Genomic DNA, 25,981 nt, shown 5'->3' on the forward strand with positions numbered 1-25,981 from the left:
TTTCTGGTACAAATTATAGTACTCAATCCTGCTGTTTCATTTTATGCCTCCGTCAGACCGGGGTGACTCGGCGATCATTGGCGACCATGGAGACCACAGCACGATATCTGTCGTTTCCACCACGCTTGCGGCGATCTTGGCGCGTCCTGAGATCATTTTCCGTTGCTGTAGCACCGCAGTCAGAACACCACCCCGGTCTCATACTGCACACAGCGATGCATCTACTTCATACCTCGAGAATACATCACTGCGCTAAATGCCGTCCATTTAAAACGCGCACGTGATCATTTTGGGCGGGACTTATCGACTTTACGGCCAATGACATATATTTATAACCGAAGCACGTGGTTTATGTAAACACATAATATTATATCAAGTTAGCGAAATGTCGACTTCTGCTATTCCAGTAAAAGCGATATATAATATTTCCCAACGGGTGATATTGCAATACAGTCTTTATCATTGTCTGCCTTTAGAGTTTCAATCTGTCTATCTTTCAAAACAAGTAGATACTCCTAAATTTGTCTTCGCAAACAAAGCCGTTTCTGTGAACGTACCCTTCATGGGCGACGCCATATTGAATGATTAGTGGACTATTTCGTGCTTCCGCGCTAATCCGTTTGACATCTTTCATAAACACAACGGCTAAATAAACATATTAAATTTCATTCAATATGAAAATAGAAGAGAAATAAATACTTTTAAAAATTTCTAAAGGCATATCAGTGTTTTCGACTAAAATCGTCGATGCAGGAATTTAAAATGTCGGTTAATTAGGTTAGGGCCTATTCTCAGGCGGGGCGCAAAAATGTCCCCACAAGGGAAACGTTCCGTCCTACACAAACCAATTAAAACAACCTAAGCAGGGTGGTGCGCAATAATGACCCCAAAAGAGGGTAACGCAAACCACCTTGGGCCCCATCTTAATATTATATCAAATATATACTTAAATAACGATTGATTGTACATCCATGTAATTTCTTATAGTGTTGTATTGTACTAACTATATATACGTTCAACCGTATGAATATATGATTAAGAGTGCCATATTGAATTTATTACTTTACTTTACTTTACTTCACTTTATTTTACCGTATTTTATTTTATTTTGCTTTATTTATTTATTTTTATTCTATTCAGTATTTATCTTCCTAATTAGTTTATTATTAGTTTCGACGAAAACGACCCAAAGAAATATATATATATATATATATATATATATATATATATATATATATGTACATACTATGTCACTATGTTTAAATGTTCGCCCACAATCATGTCTGTTTTGACAAAATGTCCGTATGTAAATGTCTATGCTTGTCTAAATGTTCGTCCATATTCATGTCTATTTTGTCCCAAATTCGTCTGTCAATGTCTGTGATCGTCTCTACTGGCACTTCTTTATTTTTGCACCTGTTATATTACGTCACGTCTTGTTATTTATTGTCTTCTGTACATACACTAGAATCTGCATTAAGCAGCCACCTAAGGGAATTTTCACAACTACTACTCACGGGATAAGCGGGGGTGTTACAAAGAACGACAAGATGGTATCATTTAACAATGGCCGTTGAATGGGCGATGATTTGTTAAATTTATTAGTAAAATAGTGACCGCTGGCCGCGTTAGAGGATAGAGGAGTGACCGTTGAATAAAGAGCTGAAACAACAGAATTTTTACGGGGGGGGGGGGGATTTTTCGTGACCGCTTACAAGGAGATGTCGCTGAATAGGAGTGGCTGCTCATACAGATTCTACTGTATATATAAAAACCTAAATATCCTTTTTTTTCCACTAATCACATTGTAAATATTTTCACCTTGTATATATAACATGTAATTGTCTGCGATATCATTTCGGTGGAAGCGGACGTTAAATAAAGCTATTTCACACACTCTCAGGCGGAGCTAACTGTAGACAGGCAGCCTAAGTTTGGGATGCCTCGGTCTGACAGGGGTATTAAAGTATATTTCCCTTAACCCTGTCTGTCCGTTTTCCATGTGCGCGTTTTTGCGGCATTTCCGCTGACGAAAAAGTTGATCTAATGCAAATGTAATGGGACCGTTTCAATGTAACCAGAAAGAATAAAACGGCCAATCTAGTTTTTTCAAGCATGCCGGGATTGTTCGGCTGGTTATAACGATCTTTTAAATTTGATTAATTTTCAAACTTTCTACAATTGCCGGCTTACATGGGTTTTTTTGTCGGCAAGTACAAGAAAGAAACCATTTGAAATTCCGAAATGCTGGTATTGGCCCTATCACAGAATCAGTTTTGGGGAATACTTTGATCTCACAAAATGCTGTCGGTGAGCGTTCGTTGCCTGGCACTGTCGTTTATCTTCGGGGGTATTGAATTCTAGATAACTCAACGCATCTGACTTGACCCTTCACAAAAACATACACAGGAAATCCTATTTAAGACCTATAGAATTAGTAAATATTAAAGAGTGCTATAAGGTTTAATATAAGGTTGTTGAATTTATTCTGTAAGGTCTCGTCTATATTACCAATTTTCTACAATATTACTTTCTGGTGAAGGAAATCAATAGATATCTATTAAGATAAATGTCGACATTCAATGTATGTGATAATATTTTGATATAATCATGGGTTCGGTTGTATTTTTCTATTTTATTATAAAATCTACCTTTTCTATAATTTTGATTTAAGGTCACAGTGGATATTATTTCGTGAAAATTATGGGCATCTGCCTCAAAATATGGTTTAATGTTAGCAAAGGGTTGGTTAACTAAAGAGTACCAATTTCTAAAAAATCTTTAGTAAACAATAAAGCTACCAACTCCACATTTGCATAATAAACAGTAAGTTGTCTCAGATTTCCTTTCTCGTATATTTGAGACGTTCAGATAGCCACCAGTATCGCTGCACTGTATATACTCGGTATTACATATCGCCCCCACATACTCTATTAAACAGGCATTATGTAAGAGCTAAATCTGCCTATTGCAGGTCTTTCTTTAGGCCTTAAATGTTATATAAATTATTAGACATTTATTAACATGAGAATACCATAATCAACACGCTGTGCCATCGGATGGCACATTAGAACGGTTCGGCCATTTAATGATTTAATTTAAAAATAGAGAAGCGAGGCTAAGATTAATGCAGACATCTTGTCAAATCTACAACCATTAATAACTTGGCTCAAAATAAAGTAATTTGAATGAAATTTTCAATATATTCATTTTGCATTATCTATTTTTGAAATATTATTGCGGTCAGCTCTTTATCTAAATCTTACATAATGCCCCTTTAAGACCAATGTGTATTACAATACTTAGCACACCCAATTTAAAAAAATAAATCTACAGAAGCTCATATCAGAATGGTTGGTTGCGAATAAAAGCTTGTTCACGTTAAAAACCCATTAATCTTTTGTCAATTTCTATACCTACAGGGTCACATGTCGATCAATCACTTGAAAAGTAAAAAGAATTGTTTTCAATATTGCTCGATGGGTATTGTTTTATTTTGTGAGACGTATATTATTGATTGGGGTCTAGTTGTTCCATGAACATTTTATCGGTGCCAATAAGCCTCTAGTCAGAAAGGTTATCGCTGAAGGAGACCTTTTAATAAAAGCATTCAGTATGTTCCGACATGATTATCGACCTGGCTTCTACGAGAAGCTTTTCAGCATTTAGCAAGATTAAATAGATTTCAATTCCAGCCGATCGCGCGGCTTTTAAAGGCCATCTAATTGAGCAAGCGTCTAAGTGTTCTTTTAATATTTCGTTAAAGAACCTAAACATACCTTCCGAGCAATCAACTATTTTAAACAGGGTATTAACACCTTCTAAAAAAAATGATTCAAATCCAGTTCTAGCTATATAGTGAGGCTTGTATGAATTTGTCTGAAAAGTATACTGTGCTCTTGTAATGCGAATTTCGCCCATGACTGTTTAGGTTTGACCGATGTCTATTATATGGAGCAACACTAACTGCCCAACAAAAACACAGACAATTCAAAGTTTAGAAGTGAGTGGCAAAATCTTCACAGTAGTATTATAAATACAATGCACCAAATGCAAAAAGTAACACAAATTAGGATTCTGATATTTCCAATTCATATTTATATTCAATATCTGAATTTCCAACTTGACCAGAAATAAATTAGGAAGAAGCCGAATTAAAAACGAACCCAGATTCCGTTGCAGACAAACATGTCCAGATCGACAGTTTTTGATTCATTCATTAAAATTGTGAGGCGGTTGTGATTAAGGTCATGAAGCGGGTTCCAATATAAACGGTTAAATGTTCTACTGAACACTTTGATTAACCTCCAGGATTTCCAGTCCTGGTTCTATGTTCAAGTATAACTAAACCACAATCAAAGCCTCTTTATAAAACCACTAACTCTCAGAATCATGTTGGGCGGCAATATACTAAATGTCATTCAAAATTTCAGACATTTTACATAGTGGTCTTAAATGACATTTTGATTATACTCGAATTTTCAAGTTTTAATATACGTTTCTGCAAACCGGAAAATAATACTTTCTGTCATAAATGGTATTTTGTGTCTTAAAAAACATGCTTTGAATAAAAACCTTTTCACAAAATCAATTTTACACGCCCATTATTTTCAGCTCGACTATAGTTTGACTAGACAGTTCAAAATCTGAGACTAGTCTATCAACTACATGTAATTTCTGGGATTTACACGTCGTATAACTCAGTTTGCGAGTCTGTTATTTTGAATAGGAGGGTTGGTAAGGGGCTTTCTATACCGGAACAGTAGGCCGTTAAACCCCATTCATATTACAAGACAAATCACTTTGAACAAAGAATATACGTCACATTATGGTGAGGTATCGGGTTCAAAATGCGGTGTAAAGTTGAAAAGCTTAGTGTTTCACAATATTAAAGGCATAAAGTTGTAGGTTTCCACCACAAAAAAAAGCCTTTTAGATATACGAATTTTTCCTTTTACTTTTGATTTTCTACTTTTCACGCTAGATAGCATTTTGAATTCGATAACCCGCGATAGTCTATTGCCGACAACTGTAGTTTATAATAATAATGTTCCTATTATTATCGAATGAAATTGTTGGTTCAATTGTCACCAAACAATTTGTCCCCAAATTGATAATAGTAACTTATAGCAGGGTAGTATTGCCTATCTCAGCCCAGTGAGGTACATGTAATAATATTCGGCTACGGAAAGATGTTCATATCAGTATAACAGAATATTTTCTTATACTTGATGATCAGTAAATAAATTATAATTGACCGAAAATGGCATAACCTCTCCCCCGGTGACAACACACAGTGGACAACCCAGTCCACAATGCAGATGAAATGGAGACAAATAACTTTTTATTGTTTCTCTTGCGAGATTTTCAATACCAATATAAAAGAAACAATTCGATTGCCTGCTAATTGCTATTGTTCTATAACACAGGAGTCAAATGAGAACAACCGTCTTGTCTGAAAGTTTAACCCATGAGATTATAATCCTTGGTACATGTTCCATATAAAGACGGAAAATTAGCGCTTATAATATTTGGTTTACATCCATATCCCTCAGTACATGGACAGTCCGAATAGGTGGCCCGTGTTGCACAATGTTCTCCACCCTTTCCAATGCGTTTACAATAAACATAGGTTGGCAAGAACTCATCTCGAACACAGCAATATCCATGTGGGCAGTCAGCATATTTATCCAAAGGGTTACATTTTAACTCAATTTTTACCTGAAAATATAATAATTGTTTGTATTAAAGAAGATGAAAACCAACTTACAATTACCTGCCCGCTTATCTTGATACAAGGGATGAGAGTTTGTGTTCGAGTTAATCTGAGCCGCTGGTTCCGGTTATCAAAATGGTTACACTCTTGATAATCTTTCCGTGGGCCTCTTTTTCAATCCGATTGAATCCAGGCAAGGAGATTATCTATCTACTGTTGATATTGTGAATTTGTTTTCTTAAAGATTTTAACAGTCTCAGAAATAAAAGTCCGTGTACGTATGAAATTCAAGCGCCAAAATATCGAGGAATGGTGTATTTACCTTGTCCCAAAATTTCAGCTCACAATGTTGAGTCTTTTTGGACGTGAACGTCAAAACTGCTTATCCGGACACGTAACCCTTTAAGATTTCGGCTCAATCCTTTCTTTGGTTTACCTGGGCCCTGTTTCACGAAATTTTAACTAAAGATAAAATCCAAATTTTGGTAGATACTTCAATTTTGATTGGCTAAGCACTAAAATCAATCTAATATTATCCAATCAAATTACTAAAATTTGGATTTTATCTTAGTTAAAATCCAAATTTTAGTAGATACTTCAATTTTGATTGGCTAAGCGCTAAAATCAATCTAATATTATCCAATCAAATTACTAAAATTGGGATTTTAACTTAGTTAAAATTTTGTGAAACAGGCCACTGATAATCTATACCGTTAATTTAGAGGTCTATACAGTGCATGACCCACGTGCTGTACTTGATAACGAAAGGTAAATTTCACCTACATGTTATTTTTATACGCAAATAGAGTGAACATCTGGTATAACAAGGTTGTGGACCTCCTAGAGCTATGAGTTCGAGCTATGAATCACTTTAGTTTCAGACTAATCCTGCTACACTTTCTGCACCAAGATCACAGGATATCTCTTGGGACCGACCATCTTCCAGAGACAAAGATTAAATTTGACACATTTTGAAAGAGTTCAATCAACTTTTGTATCTGGACTTACAATCGACTATAATCTTATACAATACCATTAAATGACATATTGGGCGTGCTTACTTTTAAATATGGGTCATTTTTCAAAATAGAAGGATATTTATTTTCTAGACAAAGCAGCAATTCAATTGTAAAACTTGCTTTTCCATTAGAATTTCCAGGGTTTGAGAATTTTCAAAGTCGCTTCTCACTTGTAAATGTAGTCAGTGAAAGAGGACATCACTACGATAAGAAAACCCTACGGACAAGACACAAAGTACAAACTACACAGACATTGCAAGCAATAAATACGCTAGTTTCAGAAAAGTTCGATGTTAGTTTTTTCTCATTTTACGTAACGAATGGTCGGTACTTCCCAGAAGATCTAAAGTCTCTTGGGTACTTCATATTCGGGACTCCATTATACTTCTGTAAACATTCCCACGGTCTGCTTTTGAAAATGCCTGCATTGGTTACCTTTATCTTTGATTTTATCCTTCTTACCTTTGTGAATACGACGAAAATGGTATATTCCTGGGGTTTTTTAGTCTTAATACTAAGATTTTACTGTCAATTAATGAATAAAATGTTATTTTCAAGCCTTTAATTTGCTTGTTTTTGTTTACTACATCATAGCGCGTGACATAGAAGCAATGGTCGTCTGTCAGTTTGTCAAAAGCCAAAATGGAGCCTACCTAGAGAAGGCGTAAACCAAATTTGAATTCTGCAGCTCTCAGTGTTTTGACTGAGAAAAATTGTGGAATTCTTAAAGGAAAACTTTGTAGCCTGGCCAAATAATCGAAAGACAGAGTCGGGGAACAGGTACATGGGGATAGGAATATTTTTAAAGAAATAATGCGACCGATCTTAACGGTGGTCGTCTTCCATAGTCTGTAATGGGTGGCACATTATGCAGCATGGGAATTTTGAAAATCAGACATGGGGTATAAAATGCGCCTTTTAAAAAGGGTCGATGCAGTTTTGTGGAAGGCGCAACGATATGCCAAGGTTAACACCTGACCACCGAGAATCCGCCATTGCGTTTTATTCTAGAGTGCATGAGTAATAGAGCAGTCGTCGGAAGGTTTGGATGCCGTCACACTACGATCCTGAGACTGGCCGATCATTTCCAGCCTGCGAGCCAGGGTTCACAAGATATCGGCCATGGCCTGGACTGCAACGCGTCACAGTCTCGACAAGACTGGCACAACATTATCCAGCAAAATTAACAAGATCGCACGTTCTATCTTTCCGTAGTGCTACTACTGTAAAAGTCCACATGGGCACATTGATGCTGACAGTGTTCGTCGTCGACTACCAGTTCTGACTCAATGCCGTTACAGAATTTCGATTTTTACCCCTTATGCCTACGTTTCACTAAAAAGTTGTTTTGACCTCTGTGGATTATTGTTTATTTTCTTGTGTAGGTATATGCCCAGTCTACAATCATGGCAAATATCAAATTTCAGCTGAGTTATATCTCACCAGCAATTTCAGACAAACCAGTTAGTGTGTCCATAGTGTCTTAGTAGATAATTTATGTTAGTCTCAAATTCAACAAAGTATTCTGTTGACAAGACGTTAAACCCCAGTTCATTCCCTTCAATTTATATACCATTGTACTTGTAATATACATTCAAAACAATATAGAAAGGAAAGTGAGTTCAACTTACAGGTTGTGGTGTTGGATAAGGGGTAGGTATTGGGTTTACACTCTCCAGTAAAGGTACGCAATATAATATTGTTAAACACACCAATAATTTTGAACACAACATCTTCCAGATGTTTCGGTTCAAAGACGTCGTTTGAATCCTTTACTATTATTCGAACTAAATTTATTGCCATATGTACTTTCCCATCTAAAACAGTCTGAACCAAAAGATAAGACAATTTAACCGTCCATGGGTTTCGATAACCTTTTAGTTGTTCCATATTCTTTTAAATTACGACTTATAAATTATGATAAAACATTATAGAAAGAAATGTTAAAGATATAATTTCAACACAATCTTTATTCTGGAACGAGCTAATTGATGCAAACTAAACAAGTACATGAACAGGAACGCTTTGGTTAAAGTCAAATTAAATTGCTGAATTGATCTGATTTGTTATTTGGATTTGTGACGGGGCGAATCCTTAGCTGTTTAATTGTCCCCTGTGTAGAGATTTGGTTACAAAATCTTTTTCATCCACATCAAGAGGTGTGGCTCTTTTGCACGCTCACATATGATTACTATCGTTCCATCATAGCCGACACTGACATCGGACATCGGATTATGTGAACGGATTGACTAATCAAATATTCGGGACTGTGGTATTGCTGGCAATTATAAGAGGGACATTGATTGGTTTTGCGGGATTATAATTATGGCTTGAATTATATTTAACCTCCACCCCACCCCATCTCTCCCTCTCTCTCTCTCTCTCTCTCTGTGGCCATTAATGAATAGTCTCTTCTTTTTTTATTCATCCCATCGAATTATTTTACTCTCTTAGAATGTTTGATGTTTTACCCGCAAATAACGACTCATACTTTCTTGGTAAAACTTTTCATCGACATTCCTAAAGTATAGGCTAGGTTACATTAAGTGCAGCAGCGTAAACGACATAAATAAATCAGCGTAAAAGACAGAAATAAATGAACAAAATAAAATGTTAATCATTTTTTTAAAATTAAATTTATATGATTATATCTTAGTCAGTAAAATTAGAAAAGGGTGTCAAAATCTTTATTTGATAGAAGAAGGTGAATTATTTTAATATGATTAACATTAATAAACTATAAGAATAGTTTAGCATAACTGACTTTGCAAGAGATCGTCAGCTAGCCTACTACATTGTAATCCTTAGTGCAAGTTCCAAATAGGAATGGAACGCCGTCACTTATAATTTTTGGTTTACATCCATAGCCAACAGCACACGGACAGCTTGCAAGGGTATAATCTTGTGTTGTGCAGGCTTCTCCGGATTGTCCAAAACGTCTACAATAAACGTAAGTTGGCAAGAACTCATCTCTAACGCAACAATATCCTTGTGGACAGTCTTCAAATTTTTTATCGGGAGTACATTTCATCTCAATTTTTACCTGAAATTTGAATTGTTACAACATACTGAAATTAGGCAAAATGCTGGAACACAGCAAAAGAAATAATCAATTGAAACACAAACGAGGACACAGTCACTTGATTTTATATTTGGACAAAGCATAAAAGATCATCTCGAATATTTGAAATAGAAATCAAAGATGCTGAAAACTGAGATCATATATATAATTAACCTGATTTTACTTATTTTGCGTATGAAAAAATTATAAATTTAAGGCACAAATCAAAATTCGCAGATCAAAATATTTAACTTACAGGTTTGGGTGTTGGGTAAGGAGTCGGTGTTAACAAAACAAGTGAATTGGTACAGCACAAAACTGATACACACAAAGATATTCTAAGAAACGTCATGCCTGTATCCAATTTATAAATTTCGAAATGGTATTGCGTTTGTTAGCTATACCTACAGTTTAATGTTGTCAGGTGCGTTTTCCCATAACACATCTATCGAAATCAAGAGATAACTTATGCACCCCCGAAAATGTAGACAAGATTGTCATTTATAAATCATTGCATGTGGGTTACTATTTAAAAACAATGTAGCACGATACGAGATCCTCAATAAGTCATTTCCTGACTCTTTGAGCCAAGTCAAGAATTCCTAAAATGTGTTTCCCTGAGGTTTAACTTTAATTTCCGGAAATGAAAGAGTATCTAACCTTGTTTTGAAAGATAAACAGATTGAAACTCTAAAGACAGTTTACAATGGCAAAGAATGTATTGCAATATTACCACTAGCACATATATATCGCTTTTACCGGATTGGCAGAAGTTGACATTTTGCTAAAGACATGTGTTTACATAAAACACGTGCTTGATCAGGTTATTTTTACTCTGTTGTGTACACAAAGCTGTGGTCCAGTCGATAAGTCCCGTCCCAAAATGATTATGTGGGCGTTTTAAATGGAGGCTAACAAGGGCAGTGATCATAATGACGTATGACGTAGATGGATCGCTGGGTGCAGTTTGAGTCCACTAAAGAAAAGAAGTGTGGTGTTATTCCGGTTGATAACATAGAGTTAACTCCCTTTAACCTGATTCTCTGGATACGTCATTCAACAACGAAGTCGTACGGGAATCATATTAATACTCATCTGTACCGTCTTCCTTAACCTATATTATTTCGTGTCGATGACCAGAAGATCATAGTATCACTTATAGGCATAAGCTTAAATCTGTACTGTAAGTAATTTTGTTGTTGTTTTCATAAGCTAGGCCTACTAATATCAAACTAGTTCAGCTCTGAACGTAGGTTTCATTACACTCGCGAGTAATGAGACCTACGTTCAGAGCTGAACTAATATCAACCAAGAAATATTTTATAAAAGTAGCCTATTATTTTTATATTAGGCCTGTGCAACTTTACTATTTAAATATTTACATTTATAACGTTGGTAATCATTCACTCTTTCTGTTACATTTAGTAGATTTATTATATACATTCTAACATAGATCTCTATATTATATAGGCCTAGTTTTGTCATTAAATGCAGTGATCTTATTCGCAGTTGAAAAATGGAACAAATAATTTAATCTAAACCAATTAACTATAAAAATATGCAAATCCATTTTGAATTTGAATCATCACTTAAGTCGACCAACCTTGGATGTATTACGGAACTAGGAATCTTCCCACTAACGCTATCTAGACACTTATACCCGCATGCTTATGTATCATAAAAGGCTAAACGATGTCAGGATGAAACAAATATTTCCTCTACTTTCAGCAGCCTATTCTGAAGATAAAACTATATATCCTCTAAAAATGAAAAATTATCTTGGTCAGCTGCAATCAATAATTTAACATCGGAACTCCAAATAAATCATGTTCATTTGCTAAATAAAGAGAATATAAAGAAATCCCTTGAATCAAAATTTAACTCCTTCTACCACATATCCTCTAACTCCAATAACAGCAAATTACGTACATATTTCATTTCAAAACCTACTGTTACTAACATAGGCGTATGGGGAAATTTTTGACTGGGGGGGGCGGTGGTAGTTGGTGCCCAAAAAATGTAGTTAGGTTCTTAGTATGTTACATAATAATAATAAATTCGCTGTTAAATTGGATACATTCAAGAACACAATATTTTTTTTATACAACTTTTACAAAGTACATTTGTGTGCCCAAATTTTCCCAGCATTTGGTGCCCAAAATGGGGGGGCGGCCGCTCCCCCCCCAGCTCGTACGCCTATGGTTACTAACTCTCCAGAGTTTTAACTCTTCGGTTAAAAATAGAGACCATAAGAAAGCTATATGACCACACTTAGACTCATTACGCATCACTTAGAAATAGAGAGGGGTCGATACAAAAAAATTCCTGTTGATCAGCTTCTATGCAAATTTTGCGATTTAAACTTGATCGAAAACGAGCAACATTTTTTGCTATGCTGTAGCAAGTATGAAGAAATACACCAAGCCCATTTATACCCAGCCTTCTCAGCAAATCCTAAGATTTCCTACAATTTTCTTAATCTCATTAACCCACCAAAATTGATTGCCAAGGCAGTGGCTCTATATGTGTTTTTGACTTTTGATAAGAGAGCTAAATCAAATTTGGTGGCAACTTCATTTATCACCCAATAATACATTCTACAGTAGATATCGCTTGTGTCATATATTTCATAATCTACTGCGATATCTCCTTAGGAGATATCGCTTTACATGAATTTGATTGGTCAGTTGAAAAGGAACTACTTTTTTTTTATTTTCAAAGAACAGTTCATTTCTTATTAAAAATAACTTTTTTTTTAATTAAAAATGAACTATTGTTATTCAATTGACCTTGATGGACTTTGCAATGGTTGAATTGCTGTCAAAAAATGATGTATCACTACGCCGTAATGTTCAGTAAAAGTGAAATCTACAGCAAAGAATTATATTTATCTATTTGTGCATGTAAGAAGGGATTGGGTGATAAATAATATCTCCTACTCGTCTTTTTTGATATCAACTGAAACCCCTATTTAACTGAAACCCCTTTGATTACTGTAGTATACTGTTTGTATGAATGTATTCAGTTGTCTATGTAATATATATTAATTATTAAATGTATATGACTATGTCTAAGACTCTAAGTATATATGTATGCATGCTGTCCATAATGGACGTTTTGATGCAATAAACATCTTATCTTATCTTATCTATCTATTAGGCTACATGTATTTTAAAGGGACTAATCAGGCCTCTAACTCAATATCATCCATAATATTCAAAATTAATAACATGAATTAGAATTCAATGTTGGTCCATTTCAATCATTATTGGTGTTGTTATCTTTATTACTGTGAAAATATGGAATTGTAATATCAACTATTGAAGACACAATGGACATTTTAAATCAGTACACAACTTGTGTGCCGGTACTCAATGGCGCCAAATGTAATTTACAAAGAAAAAAACATATCCCTCAAGACAATGCGAAACTAATGAAAATGACAAAATTATTTTTAAAAAAAAACACCTGTAGAATGGACAAAGCAACTGCAAACTTGTTCTTTTCAATTTAGACTGTTCACGCTTTTCCACAACCATAATTGATAAGAAATTGGAATTTTAATCAAAAAATGTAGGCCTAAATCACTTTATATATACACTCATATTACATTAGTTTGTGCTTTTTGACCCGTTGTTTATTTTAAGGTTCCAAAGAATAGAGCTATATGCCCATTAAGATACCCCTGGATCGCCTCTGTAAACAATGCAATACAAACAAAACTAAATCTGAACAACATTTTCTAATGGAATGCCAAAAATATGAAGATTTAAGAAAATATATCCAATCCTTGAAAATCCTTTTTCTTTTGAAAATCTCTTCAGCCCACCAAGTATTATAGCCATAAGTATCGCAGCCTTTGTTTACTTTTTTTTTTGCGAAGAGACAACTGATATGTAATTTGCATGATATTTTATTAATTTTTTAAAAAACGCATGTTTTGTTTTGTAATTTCAAATACAGTAATATGTGCCCTGCATGTAGGTTCTGTGCTGTCTGGTTATGTGAGTGGTCTGAATTTGTTCCCGTCCATAATTTTTGTTCTTGTAATTTTATGCTTTGTAATTGTATGTAAATGTATGCAATAAAATTCTATTCTATACCATATGTGCGTTGGCTTTACCTACATGCATAGTTTAGTTAAGTTATACTTGTGAAGCTTTTGTTGTTCTATAGGCATCCATATAAACATGCAGGACTTTCAGGTTATGTTAAAATTATAATCTACATATATTATGTTTGGTATAATGGTGATAAATTTTAATTAAATGTAATACCAAAGTATTTAAATGGTATACCACAAGTTATTATTGATTTTTTCCACCAACTATGATTTCCAAATTTTTATAATTCCATTTTCAGTGCAGTTTGTATGTTCAAATAGATCTACATGTACATGATTAGATCAACAAAGAGAATTATACAAGTTGGAGAAAATGGTTGGAATTTGTTTTCACAGCAAAATTTAAAAGGTATAATATATTTAATATTTTTCAAGCCATTTTCAAAAGAAAATTTCATTAAACATCTGTATTCAAAGACAAAAGTAGCAAGTTCTCTTTAAATGTCTTTTGAGGGAATGTTAAACCCTTGTAAACATTGTGAAAGTTGAATCTTAAAATCCTTACAGTATTTACAAAGGTACCCCAGATTTTCCAGTGTGGTTTTCCTCTGTCAATGGAGCTAGTCATGTGGATGGGACTAAAAAAACGAGGCCCTGTAGTGTACATGTTTGCAGACACATAATAGAACCCTTAAATATGTCAACATTCGGCATACACTGCAGATACATGTATAGAATGTCAACACAAGCCAGCGCCCTCCATGAACTTCACTGAAATCTTTATTAATCCGATTGAATCCAAGCCGAGAGATTATCTACTGTTGATATTTTGATTTTATTTCATTTGTTAAAAGTTACGTAATAAATTTCTGTACATTTTAGCGAGGATTAAGTTGTGGAAAGTTTTACATTTTGCGAAAAGTGTAAATGACACACTGAGACTTAAAGCCAAAACAAAGAACTGTATTCAACTATGAAACTTTAATCAAACTTTCTTGGAAATATGGGCTGCATAATTATCATAACTTAACTATAATGGTTGACTGAACATAAATTGACTTTAATGTATCTATGTACTTTTATGATACAGGTTCAACAACATTCCTTGGTTTACATACAGTAAACAAGGTAGCCAGTGTGTTTGATACAATGACCGCTCAAGTATCTCTACCTCCCAAGACCAACTTTTATCGTAGACCTTTACCAGAGACCTGCATCTCCTTCTCTTCAAATGAAGGAAAGACTTTATTTAAGGAAGCATTATCATCTGGACATTTAGTATGTTATTTTAAACTTGCTGCTCAATTTAGAACTCAAGATGAACCAGCCTTTTGCGGTCTGTCTACGTTAGTAATGGTGTTAAATGCTTTAGAAATTGACCCAGGGCAAATCTGGAAGGGACCGTGGCGCTGGTACCATGAAAATATGTTGGATTGCTGTACTCCATTACAGATTGTCGAACAAAATGGTATCAATTTGAACCAGTTTATGTGCATTGCTTTGTGCAATAATTTAAATGTTCGTTCAACCCGAGCGGATGATTTCCTGGATGTGAACAGTTTCCGGGAGGTTGTTAAAACTTATACTGAACAAGATGAAGCTTTTGTGGTCCTATCCTACTCAAGAAAAGTATTAGGGCAGACTGGTGATGGTCATTTTTCTCCTATAGGAGGATACCATCCTAACCGTGATATGATTTTAATAATGGACACTGCCAGATTTAAGTATCCTCCTCATTGGGTACCACTACCATTGCTGTTCAGTTCAATGAAAAGTATAGATGAAGAAACAGGTAATTCAATTAACAATACTCTTATGAGTCTTAAGACATCTGAACTCTTTTGAGACTAACCGTTTAATTTAATGTAAATTCTAAGGATTATAATCACGGTGAATTTGGACATAATCTTAAAATGCATGAATCGATGTTATTAATAAAAATTCATTTATATATTTACTGTATATAAATTACATACAGCTGATATGTCATTTTATGAATTTTTATCCCGTGGAAGACCCTTATGTATTCTGATTTTCTTTTGTAGGACAACCCCGAGGTTTTATGATTTTAAGTAGACATAAGGAATGTATACATCTGTTGTTGTTTAGTGTATCTCAAGTACTGAGTGTGACAGCACCAAATAACTTGCCAACTGATGTCTCGGCCTTTCTTTCTAGCTGGAGAATATTTTTAAAGACATATATAGATAAAAGTGCACCTATTTCTGGAGAAAAACTTGTTGAAATTATTGTAAATAATTTATTAAATTGTGCTAAAGTATTAGAAGATGAGCATTCTATGTTGACTATTAACACTTTAATTGATGCAGAACAGTGTTCTAGCATCAAACACCTGATTTGTGAATTAGAATCACTGCAACTTTATTCTAGTGTTAGATCTATTCTCTCTAATTGTGATTCTCAGATGATTTTAAAACTGTTTAATGGTAAAAACAATGAGAATATTGTAAGCTCTATGGGCATCCAAGATACACATTATTTAACTTTTTTCCTTTTATGCTGGCCATATGCGTGTGTTGTCTGTTCTACAGGGGAGACAACTATTGGAGGAGAGATGACAAAGTATGTTAATTGCATCTTAGCAACAAAGTTAGATTACTTAAAAGATGAAATTATGATCATTCGCTCACAGTTAGAAAATATTTTAGATTTTAATGAGCAGAAAAAATCTCATCCAAAATGTTGTAGAAAAACATGTTCTAAGAAGATAAGTAAAGGATGTTACAGTTAGAGTTAGTCCCACCCAGTCTTTACAGTTAAATTTTTGTCAGAAAAACTGAATTGTATGAAATGAATTCTATAACCTTTATATTTTATTGGATTTGGTTTTTGTGCAATCTGATTAAAACACAGATCCTATATCGTTTCTTTTTATAGTTCAAAATTTCGTTTTATTTGTCTGTACTACACTAGGATCTGGAAGAGTTGTTATATAACATGCGTTCTGGATGGCGTGAGGAATTCGTCAATGAAACCATCTGTTATGCGACTTCTTGGCGTGGGATGCACGCCGCACGGAACTGTGGATAAACCAGTATAAACGTCAACGCTGATTGATTAAATCAGTGTCTGACGTCATAGGGTCAAAAGCCGCTCGTACGACCCCTGACTTGACCTTCCAGTACAACTGATCAGATCTTCATGTAGTGTAGGCCATCGAAAGTATACAAAAATGAAACGAAATATAGATCTGTATTTTAATCAGATTGGTTTTTGTGTAACTTAATTATTTTAACAAGCTATTTATACATTTCAAGAAATGGTCATATATTTATAATTTTCTTATATCACCTTTTTTATAAGCCCACATTTTCATGTGGACATATATTGTCGTCGCCCCAGTCTGTCCGTCCACAATTGTTTGTGAATACTCTACAGATCACAATTTTAATCCGATTTCTGTGAAACTTGAAATATAGGTTTATCATTCTTAAGATCTTGGTTCCTTTCGATATTGGCATGTATAGGACTGTAACTTCATGGATTATGGCCCCTGATTGTACGAAAAATCACTTTTTTTTGTGAACACTGTAGAGATAAGAATTTTTATCCGATTTGGTTTAAACTTGAAATGTATGTTTATAACCCACATATCTCGGTTCCCTTCGTTATTCGCGCATATCGGACCATAACTTCCTGAATTATGGCCCCTGATTGTACGAAAAATCGTGTTTTTAGCTTGTGGACCCTATAGAGGTCACAATTTTTATCCGATTTAAAAAACTGTTTGAATATATTACCGTTACAGCCTAAGGATGATTGTGTTCGAATTTCGTAAGAATCGGACCGAAGCTGATTATTATTCGATTAAAAAAAAAACATTCGAATATATATACCGTTACACCGTAATTTTGTCGTGAGTTTGAATTTCATGAAAATCGGACCAAAACTGCCAGACAAAATGGCCGCCCCTCGTACGCAAATAGTGTAAACATCTGGGGCCTGTTTCACGTAATTTTAACTAAGATAAAATCCAAATTTTAGTAATTTGATTGGATAATATTAGACTGATTGTAGTGCTTAGCCAATCAAAATTGAAGTATCTACTAAAATTTGGATTTTATCTTTAGTTAAAATTTCGTGAATCAGGACCCTGGTATCTCAAAGTTGTGGACCCTCTAGAGGCAACAATTTTGATCCGATTCTGATGAAACTTGAAATGCAAGTTTATAAACCAAAGATCTCGGTTCCTTTCAATATTCGCTCATATAGGATCGTAACTTCAATTATGGCCTCTGATTGTACGAAAAATCACGGTTTTAGCTTGTGGTCCCTCTAGAGGTCACAATTATTATCCGATTTAAAAAAATGTTCGAATATATCACAGTTACACCATTCCAAGAGCTATTTCCCAGACTGGTGTGTTTGAGTCGTTGGTTTGAGTCATTTTGATCCCTACAACGGGTTGGGAACGGACATGTCTGAGAAAAGGCACTTTCAGCAGTAAAAAAGGGCACTGTCGAAAATTAGGGGGGGGGGGGGTCGCGCCCCTCGCGCCCCCCATTGAATCCGCCTCTGATCTTAGGGGAGGGGCGTAACTGGTGTATAATTTTGCAGAATCAGACAACGATTATTCTCATATGTATTCTGTAGTTAGTAGCAGGGAAGTGTATAAATGTATGGGCTGGCATGGAAGGCTTTTATATCGGCACAATCTAACCAAAGCAGCATTTTTTCACCAATGACCAACGATTATTTTCAAATGATCACTGATCATCACCATTTACTACTATATGTTTCGTTATTTGAACATGCCTGTCAGATAGGGTATTTTGGTCAAAAATCGTAACGTTTTCGTGACAAAATCAGACTTTCACGATCGCTGGATAGCCGAAGGGAAGATCACAAGTCATGCACAATGATCAGATCATGCAGTGATCAGACCAGGGTCATTAAGATCTGTATTTAGGAGCAGATCATCATAGATTTATGGGCTGCCATGACTATCATAAACTTGATATATATATCTATTATTCACATTCTTATGTAAGAAGAACCACAAGAAAAAATATGTTAAGTGTTCATGGAGAGGCATTTAATATCTATCTGCTTTCCATATTGAAATAGGGGGGTTAGATGGCTGATTGGTTAGCGTGCGCGCGCTGTATCATAAAGTCTGTCATTGAGTCGACTGGCGTGGTTTCAAATCCCCGGTTGTACGTGGCAAGGAGTAGGGTCGCCTGTCCAACCTCATGGGTTTTCTCCGGGTCCTCCGGTTTCCTCCCACTGCTAAAGACCCCTACGCGCAAGCGACTTATTGAAATAAAATTAAACCATATGTTAGTCCCGAAATGACCTAGTTTGTTTCGAGTGGACGTTAAACCCCATTTCTCTCTCTCCATATTGAAATCCCCGAAGTGGAAGGTGGCATGGATCACAACAGTTTTCATGGCACACCAGACAACCCAGGATAATTCTGACTGCACATGCCAACCTCCGACATATATCTATGTTCGAGCAGACGTGTTCACTTACTTAGATTCTGACCTGCCTCCCCATGTTCTTAGTTTTGGGGCCCCATTTTTGTAATGATGTTTTTGGCCTGTATATGTCATCTTCACTTTCATTAGATTCCAATATATAATGTATGGTGTCTCCTGATTTTCAATAACTCTCCATTAAAACTTCAAAATGTTTCTATACACTGATCGGCTTCTAAATAAAAATTGGAATACGCGCGGTCTAATTTGTAAAACATTTTGACCAAAATAACCTATTTGGCACGTTCAGGTCCCTAAACATGGAAAAAAAGGTGATAATCAGCGGTCATTTAAAGATAGTCGACAGTGAAGAGACGCACCTCTCGAACTCTATAATGTGTAAATATGGAATTCTAACATTTCAATTGGAACAATATCATGATAATCAATTTTAACATGTGTAGTCATGCTGATCATGTGTTTATGGCTCAAAGCCACTGGGTCATCTACACCCCCCACCCCCCGTCCTTAAAATCTGTTACACGCTCGAACACTTCAATTTCTTCAATCCACAGGAGACGTAACAGTTTGTGATCGGTTAACCAGCCACTAGAACGTACTGGAGATGCTGCTGCGAACCCCCTGCAGTTATTGACAACGTAGTGATCTTTTGAGAGCTGAAATATGTTTCATTTCATTACTATATCATATTCATATCAAATTTATTCTGTGTAAATTTCATTGGACATTCGTGAAACTTGTCCCTTGGTTAAGTCAAAAGTGGTTTAACACATGCGCTTTAGATCATAAGGTATGTTATATAGTTAAGTGGCGTGGTTTGCATTACAAGCTTGTAGGTAACATGGTTTAGTGTTGTCTGTCCAATTTCACGGACTCTCTTATTTCGCGCACGCAAATTATTGAAATAAAACTGTATCAAATGTTAGTCCCAAAATTACCTAGTTTTTGTCGAGTGGACCTTAAACCTCATTTCTCTCTCAAGTCAAAATCATCCTTGCTGACGACTGAATGGAATATATAAACTTTTTAAAGATGACAAAACATATGCATCATCTTCGTCCCAAAATGATCTAGTTTGTGTCCAGTGGACGTTAGTTAAACACAATTTTTTTTCTCCTTCTCAAGCCTAAATCATCCTTGCTAATGATTAAATGGAATATATTAAATTTGTAAAGATATCCATACATATTCTGCATCTGGGGTATTGATAACGGAACATTTTATCTCAAATTTTCGTGTTTTTAATTTATTTCTGCTTTTTTTTTATTATGTCTGTGCTAGTTGTGGGTAACATTCAACTTTGGTCCTAGTCCCTGCCAAGAGCGAACTATAGACCCTTCATTTAAAACAATTTTCAGAATGAGTTGAGTATTTGGCCAGTACCAAGATATCATTGGCAGTAGAAACTTAAAACTCTGTGTGTAGGAGGGTCCTGCGTGGTCCTACTAATGCCCAAAATTTCGTCTGTCCAAATCAATTAGTTTCAAATTAGTCCATATTTTGAGTATTTTAAACTGTCAAAATAGGGCTCTTAATACGAAATTCAAGTTATCGTGTTATACATCACTGGAAAGTATGTTTCTATGGCTCTATCAGTTACTTCCTGGCACATTCATAATTGCGTTAGAGAAAGAAAATTTCTCGTTGTTTTCTCAAAAGAAATGTGTCGCTGTCCAACAGTAATCTAGTTACTAAATATAGACTATACTTTCAATTTATCTTATTTGTCAAAAGCTCGGGTTAGCCATACCAATCACACGATTTCATTGCTGACACGGTCGTCCAGCGAATTTCTTATAGTTTGCCATGTTGATTGCCTCAATATCGTGTGGTAAATATCTTATAGTGTGCTGGCTTATAGTATGCCAGGTTGATCTTGGCCTCGTTTCCGTATATGTTAATAAGACATGTGATATCCTTCATTTGCATATCAAACTTAGGGCTCTGCGTAAGATGCTATGTAGAAAGCGTGAAGGACAAATGTAAAATGTAGACACGTCAAAAAACAGCATTTTCCAATAAAACATTTGATACATTGCATTTGACGTTTTACATTTAACTTTGCCCTTATCATCACCGGTATTAGGACTTTATACATAATCAATGAAAAAGACATTTTAGCAGAGCATTTAATAGTGGCAGCGATACCCTTCCATACCTTTATGCTTTAATTTTTGGCAGATAACTGGTAGGAAATAAGTTTATAACGCAAACTTTTTCATTAAAACACCTATAAATATTTCAGTCTGGGAAGGTCGCAAGATTAGAAAACGTATAAAGTCCTTAAGCGGCCTACATTTTAATTGAGCATCAAGGTTATATTTCTACTATTAATCAAGATAATAATTTTATATGTTAAAAACAAACTCTCCATTCGATTTATACATGTATATTAAATGGGAAGACCAACTATTTTCAACAAGGTTTCCATAAATCTCAAACACAAGCAAACATTTTTTGTAACCGGAAGTGATTTAGTTGGTTCAACACACAGATTTGACATATTTGCTGATGTATTTTGTTCACATGTCGTCGTTTGGGTGAGAATCAGACTAAAGTGACTGTTTATTTGGATATTATAAATATTTAATTATGTTGGGTTTTTTAACGTTTAATACACAAATTCGACGCGTATATTCACTCATACTGAAAAGTACGTTGTGGACGAATTCACGCCACACTGCAAATTGTTTTGTTTTGTTTTGGGGTTTTTGTGTGTGTGTGTGTGGGGGGGGGGGGCGTCGGTAGTATGTTATATTGTTCACCTTTTGTAAATGCAACTTATTCATCCAAAACAATATTTTAATGTTTAAACGTACATAAAGTGGATGTTTGACTCGTCTATACCGATATGGTGTTAATCCTATAAACAATAGCTTTAATTAGAATTGTTTAATTAATAGGATTAACCACTCTGAGGTATAGAGTATAGTAGGTAGCAGCCCGGGAAGTTTGTTTATGAGTTGGTAACAAGTTTATATATGTTGTTGTTTTTTAACATGTCAACGTGGGAAATATAAATCCAAGAATCTTGTCTACTAGCCATAAACTTATGAGTTGGTAACAAGTTTATATATGTTGTTGTTTTTTAACATGTCAACGTGGGAAATATAAATCCAAGAATCTTGTCTACTAGCCATAAACTTATCAGAGCCTCTCCAGTTGTCCCTACTTTCAGGTATGTGTATATTATACTGTATGTGATGTTTTATATTTAGTAATTCATTACAGCTGCAGTTTCTAGCTTTCGTAAATAGTTTTGTATTTCATAGATGAAAAGTTTATAGTTCTATAATCCATAGTTTAAACATAGGCCTATAATTCTTTTCTCAATTATTTCATTTTTATTTCATTTCTTTAGCATATATTTCTTACGTTTGTAAATTGTTTTTCGTATATTTAATGATATAAACTTATCATAGCCTTACCAGTGGTTCCTACTTTTAGTTCCAGCCCCCGTATAGTATAGAGACTGAATATTAGACATAGGTCGTCCCTATATTAACTGTATTAATAGAAGACACCGTCGCATCTCCATATTGATGACGATAATACTCCTTAGTAATTTAGTAACTGGATAGAACAACAAATGCTTCCAAAGGATTAGTACAAATAGGTCTACAAAGAGAATTAAACAAATTGGAGAAAATGGTTGGAATTTTTTTTCAATACAGAAATTACTATTTTTGTAATCCCTTTTCAAAATAAAATTTCATTAAACTTCTTTTTGTGAGTGAAGCATTTTAATCAAACTTTCTGAAAAATATAGGCTTCACAATATATGAAGAGCACAACAGTGATGGTTGACTGAACATAAATTGACTTTAATGTATCTGTTTACAGGTTCAACAACATTCCTTGGTTTACATACAGTAAACAAGGTAGCCAGTCTGCTTGATGCAATGACCGCTCAAGTATCTCTACCTCCCAAGTTCAACTTTTATCGTAGACCGTTACCAGAAACCTGCATCTCCTTCACTTCAAATGAAGGCAAGGCTTTATTTAAGGAAGCATTATCATCTGGACATTTAGTATGTTATTTTAAACTTGCTGCTCAATTTAGAACTCCAGATGAACCAGCCGTTTGTGGTCTGTCTACGTTAGTAATGGTGTTAAATGCTTTAGAAATTGACCCTGGGCAGATCTGGAAGGCACCGTGGCGCTGGTACCATGAAAGTATGTTGAATTGCTTTACCCCATTACAGATAGTCCAACAAAATGGTATCAACTTTAACCGGTTCAAGTGCATCGCTTCATGTAATAATTTAAATGTTCGTTCAACCCGAGCGGATGATTTGCTGGATGTGAACAGTTTTCGAGAGGTTGTTAAAACTTATACCGAACAGGATGAAGCTTTTGTGGTCCTGTCCTACTCAAGAAAAGTATTAGGGCAGACTGGTGATGGTCATTTTTCTCCTATAGGAGGATACCATCCTAACCGTGATATGATTTTAATAATGGACACTGCCAGATTTAAGTATCCTCCTCATTGGGTACCACTACCATTGCTGTTCAGTTCAATGAAAAGTATAGATGAAGAAACAGGTAATTCAATTAACAATACTCTTATGAGTCTTAAGACATCTGAACTCTTTTGAGACTAACCGTTTAATTTAATGTCAATTCTAAGGATTATAATCATGGTGAATTTGGACATAATCTTAAAATGCATGAATAGATGTTATTGATTAAACAATCTATTTATTTACTGTATATAAATTGCATACAGCTGATGCGTCATTTAGTGAATTTTTATCCTGTGGAAGACCCTTATGTATTCTGATTTTCTTTTGTAGGACAACCCCGAGGTTTTATGATTTTAAGCAGACATAAAGGAATGTATACATCTGTTGTTGTTTAGTGTATCTCAAGTACTGAGTGTGACAGCACCAAATAACTTGCCAACTGATGTCTCGGCCTTTTTTTCTAGCTGGAGAATGTTTTTAAAAACATCTATGGATACAAGTGCACCATTTTCTGGAGAAAAGCTTGTTGAAATTATTGTAAATAATTTATTAAATTGTGCTAAAGTAGTAGAAGATGAGCATTCTATGTTGACTATTAACACTTTAATTGATGCAGAACAGTGTTCTAGCATCAAACGCCTGGTTTGTAAAATTAGAATGACTCCAACTTTATTCTAGTGTCGAATCTGTTCTCTCTCATTGTGATTCTCAGATCTTTTTAAAACTGTTTAATTGTAAAAACACTGAGAATATTGTTAGCTCAGTGGGCATCCAAGATACACATTATTTAACTTTTTTCCTTTATGCTGGCCGTGTTCTTGTGTTGTCTGTCACAGGCGAAATAACTGTGGGCGAAGAGATGCTGAAGTACAATGTATGTTAATTGCATCTTGGCAACGAAGTTTGATTACTTAAACGATGAAATTATGAACATTCGCTCAAAGTTAAAATAAAATGTTTTAGATTTTAATAATCAGAAGAGAAATCTCGTTCAAACTGTTCGTCACCTCAGAATCAAAGTGTTCTATCTCCACTTTTAGGAGAAATGGAGTTATTATAACCAGTAATTAAAATAACTTCAATATTTTACAGAAAACAAATTACCAGCACATATTTTAAAGAATTATAGGAGTAAATCACATAATTTTATTGTCCTATCTCATTAATGAAAGCAAAATTTAGAGTTATAATGTTCTATGTCCGATATCCAATGACACTGCCCAATAACAGTCACGTGATCATTTTCCAAAATGGCGTCTGCTAGGCTTAACCTGTCTAAGGTCATTTTAAAGGATGATGAAGGATGATGAAGAAGGTGATGTTATGAACAAGAAAGAGTGAGTACATTTGAAAACTACAAACTATATCACTAAAATTGTAAAGGTAGAAACAATTAAAACATTAAAATATACCAAAAACACTCTGATTAGTGTGGCCTTGGAGATAGAACAATCTAAATCTAATTTCATCTTATTTTCAATTTGGCGCGTAGACATAGGTTTTTAATTCTTCTCTCATTTGTCATTCATTGTTGTATGTCAAATTTTATACTTTGTTTCATTTTAGGTCTGATATTGTTAGATTTATTCCTAGTGGAATTCAGCTTACACCCAATTAAGGGTATTGTCTGATAGTTCATCTGATACAAATTCGGACATTGATGATGAGGTAGCTGACCCAACCTTTGAAGTTAATGCTGTTGCAGAAACAGACCTGGAAACGTCTGTAAATGAAGACAAAATATGCCTTTCCTTCATTTTGTTATCTAAGTTCATATAGGCACGGATATATTTAGTTCCGACACTAAAATCAATGTAAAAGAAATGAAATGAAATGAAATGAAATGGGAGTTTAAAGTCCTACTTTTCTGCACATGAATGGGTTAATATTACTGATAACTGTAACACTATCTTAGTATAACAGAGATCAGTTTCGTAAATATATGGTTTATTTACATAGGAACAGAATACAACATTAATACATCAATACTACAGAAACTAGACTATACTGGAACTAAACTACACCGTAGCACATATAACTATAAACTATAACACATACTTATGGAAGAACAATAACTGATTTATTTGGGCGACGTTGTTGTTGTCATGCATGGTTTCTGAATTGTTGTTATTGCTCGTCTATATATAATTGCTCTACACATTTGTTACTGTACTTGCTTGAAAACGTTGAGAGA

General features: G+C 34.8%; 1 protein-coding gene across 1 annotated transcript; it reads left to right on the top strand.

Moving 5' to 3' along the window:
- The first annotated feature begins 10,837 nt into the window (after positions 1–10,837).
- On the top strand, positions 10,838–17,157 carry LOC126810690 (glutathione gamma-glutamylcysteinyltransferase). Its single transcript, XM_050535877.2, has 4 exons — positions 10,838–10,979; positions 14,159–14,268; positions 14,950–15,651; positions 15,905–17,157. The coding sequence occupies exons 2-4, from the start codon at positions 14,187–14,189 to the stop codon at positions 16,609–16,611; spliced, it is 1,491 nt and encodes a 496-aa protein (XP_050391834.1). The 5' UTR covers positions 10,838–10,979; positions 14,159–14,186; the 3' UTR covers positions 16,612–17,157.
- The last annotated feature ends 8,824 nt before the right edge of the window (positions 17,158–25,981 follow it).

This window comes from Patella vulgata, chromosome 2 (genome assembly GCF_932274485.2).
Source record: "Patella vulgata chromosome 2, xgPatVulg1.2, whole genome shotgun sequence".
Lineage (NCBI taxonomy): Eukaryota > Metazoa > Mollusca > Gastropoda > Patellidae > Patella > Patella vulgata.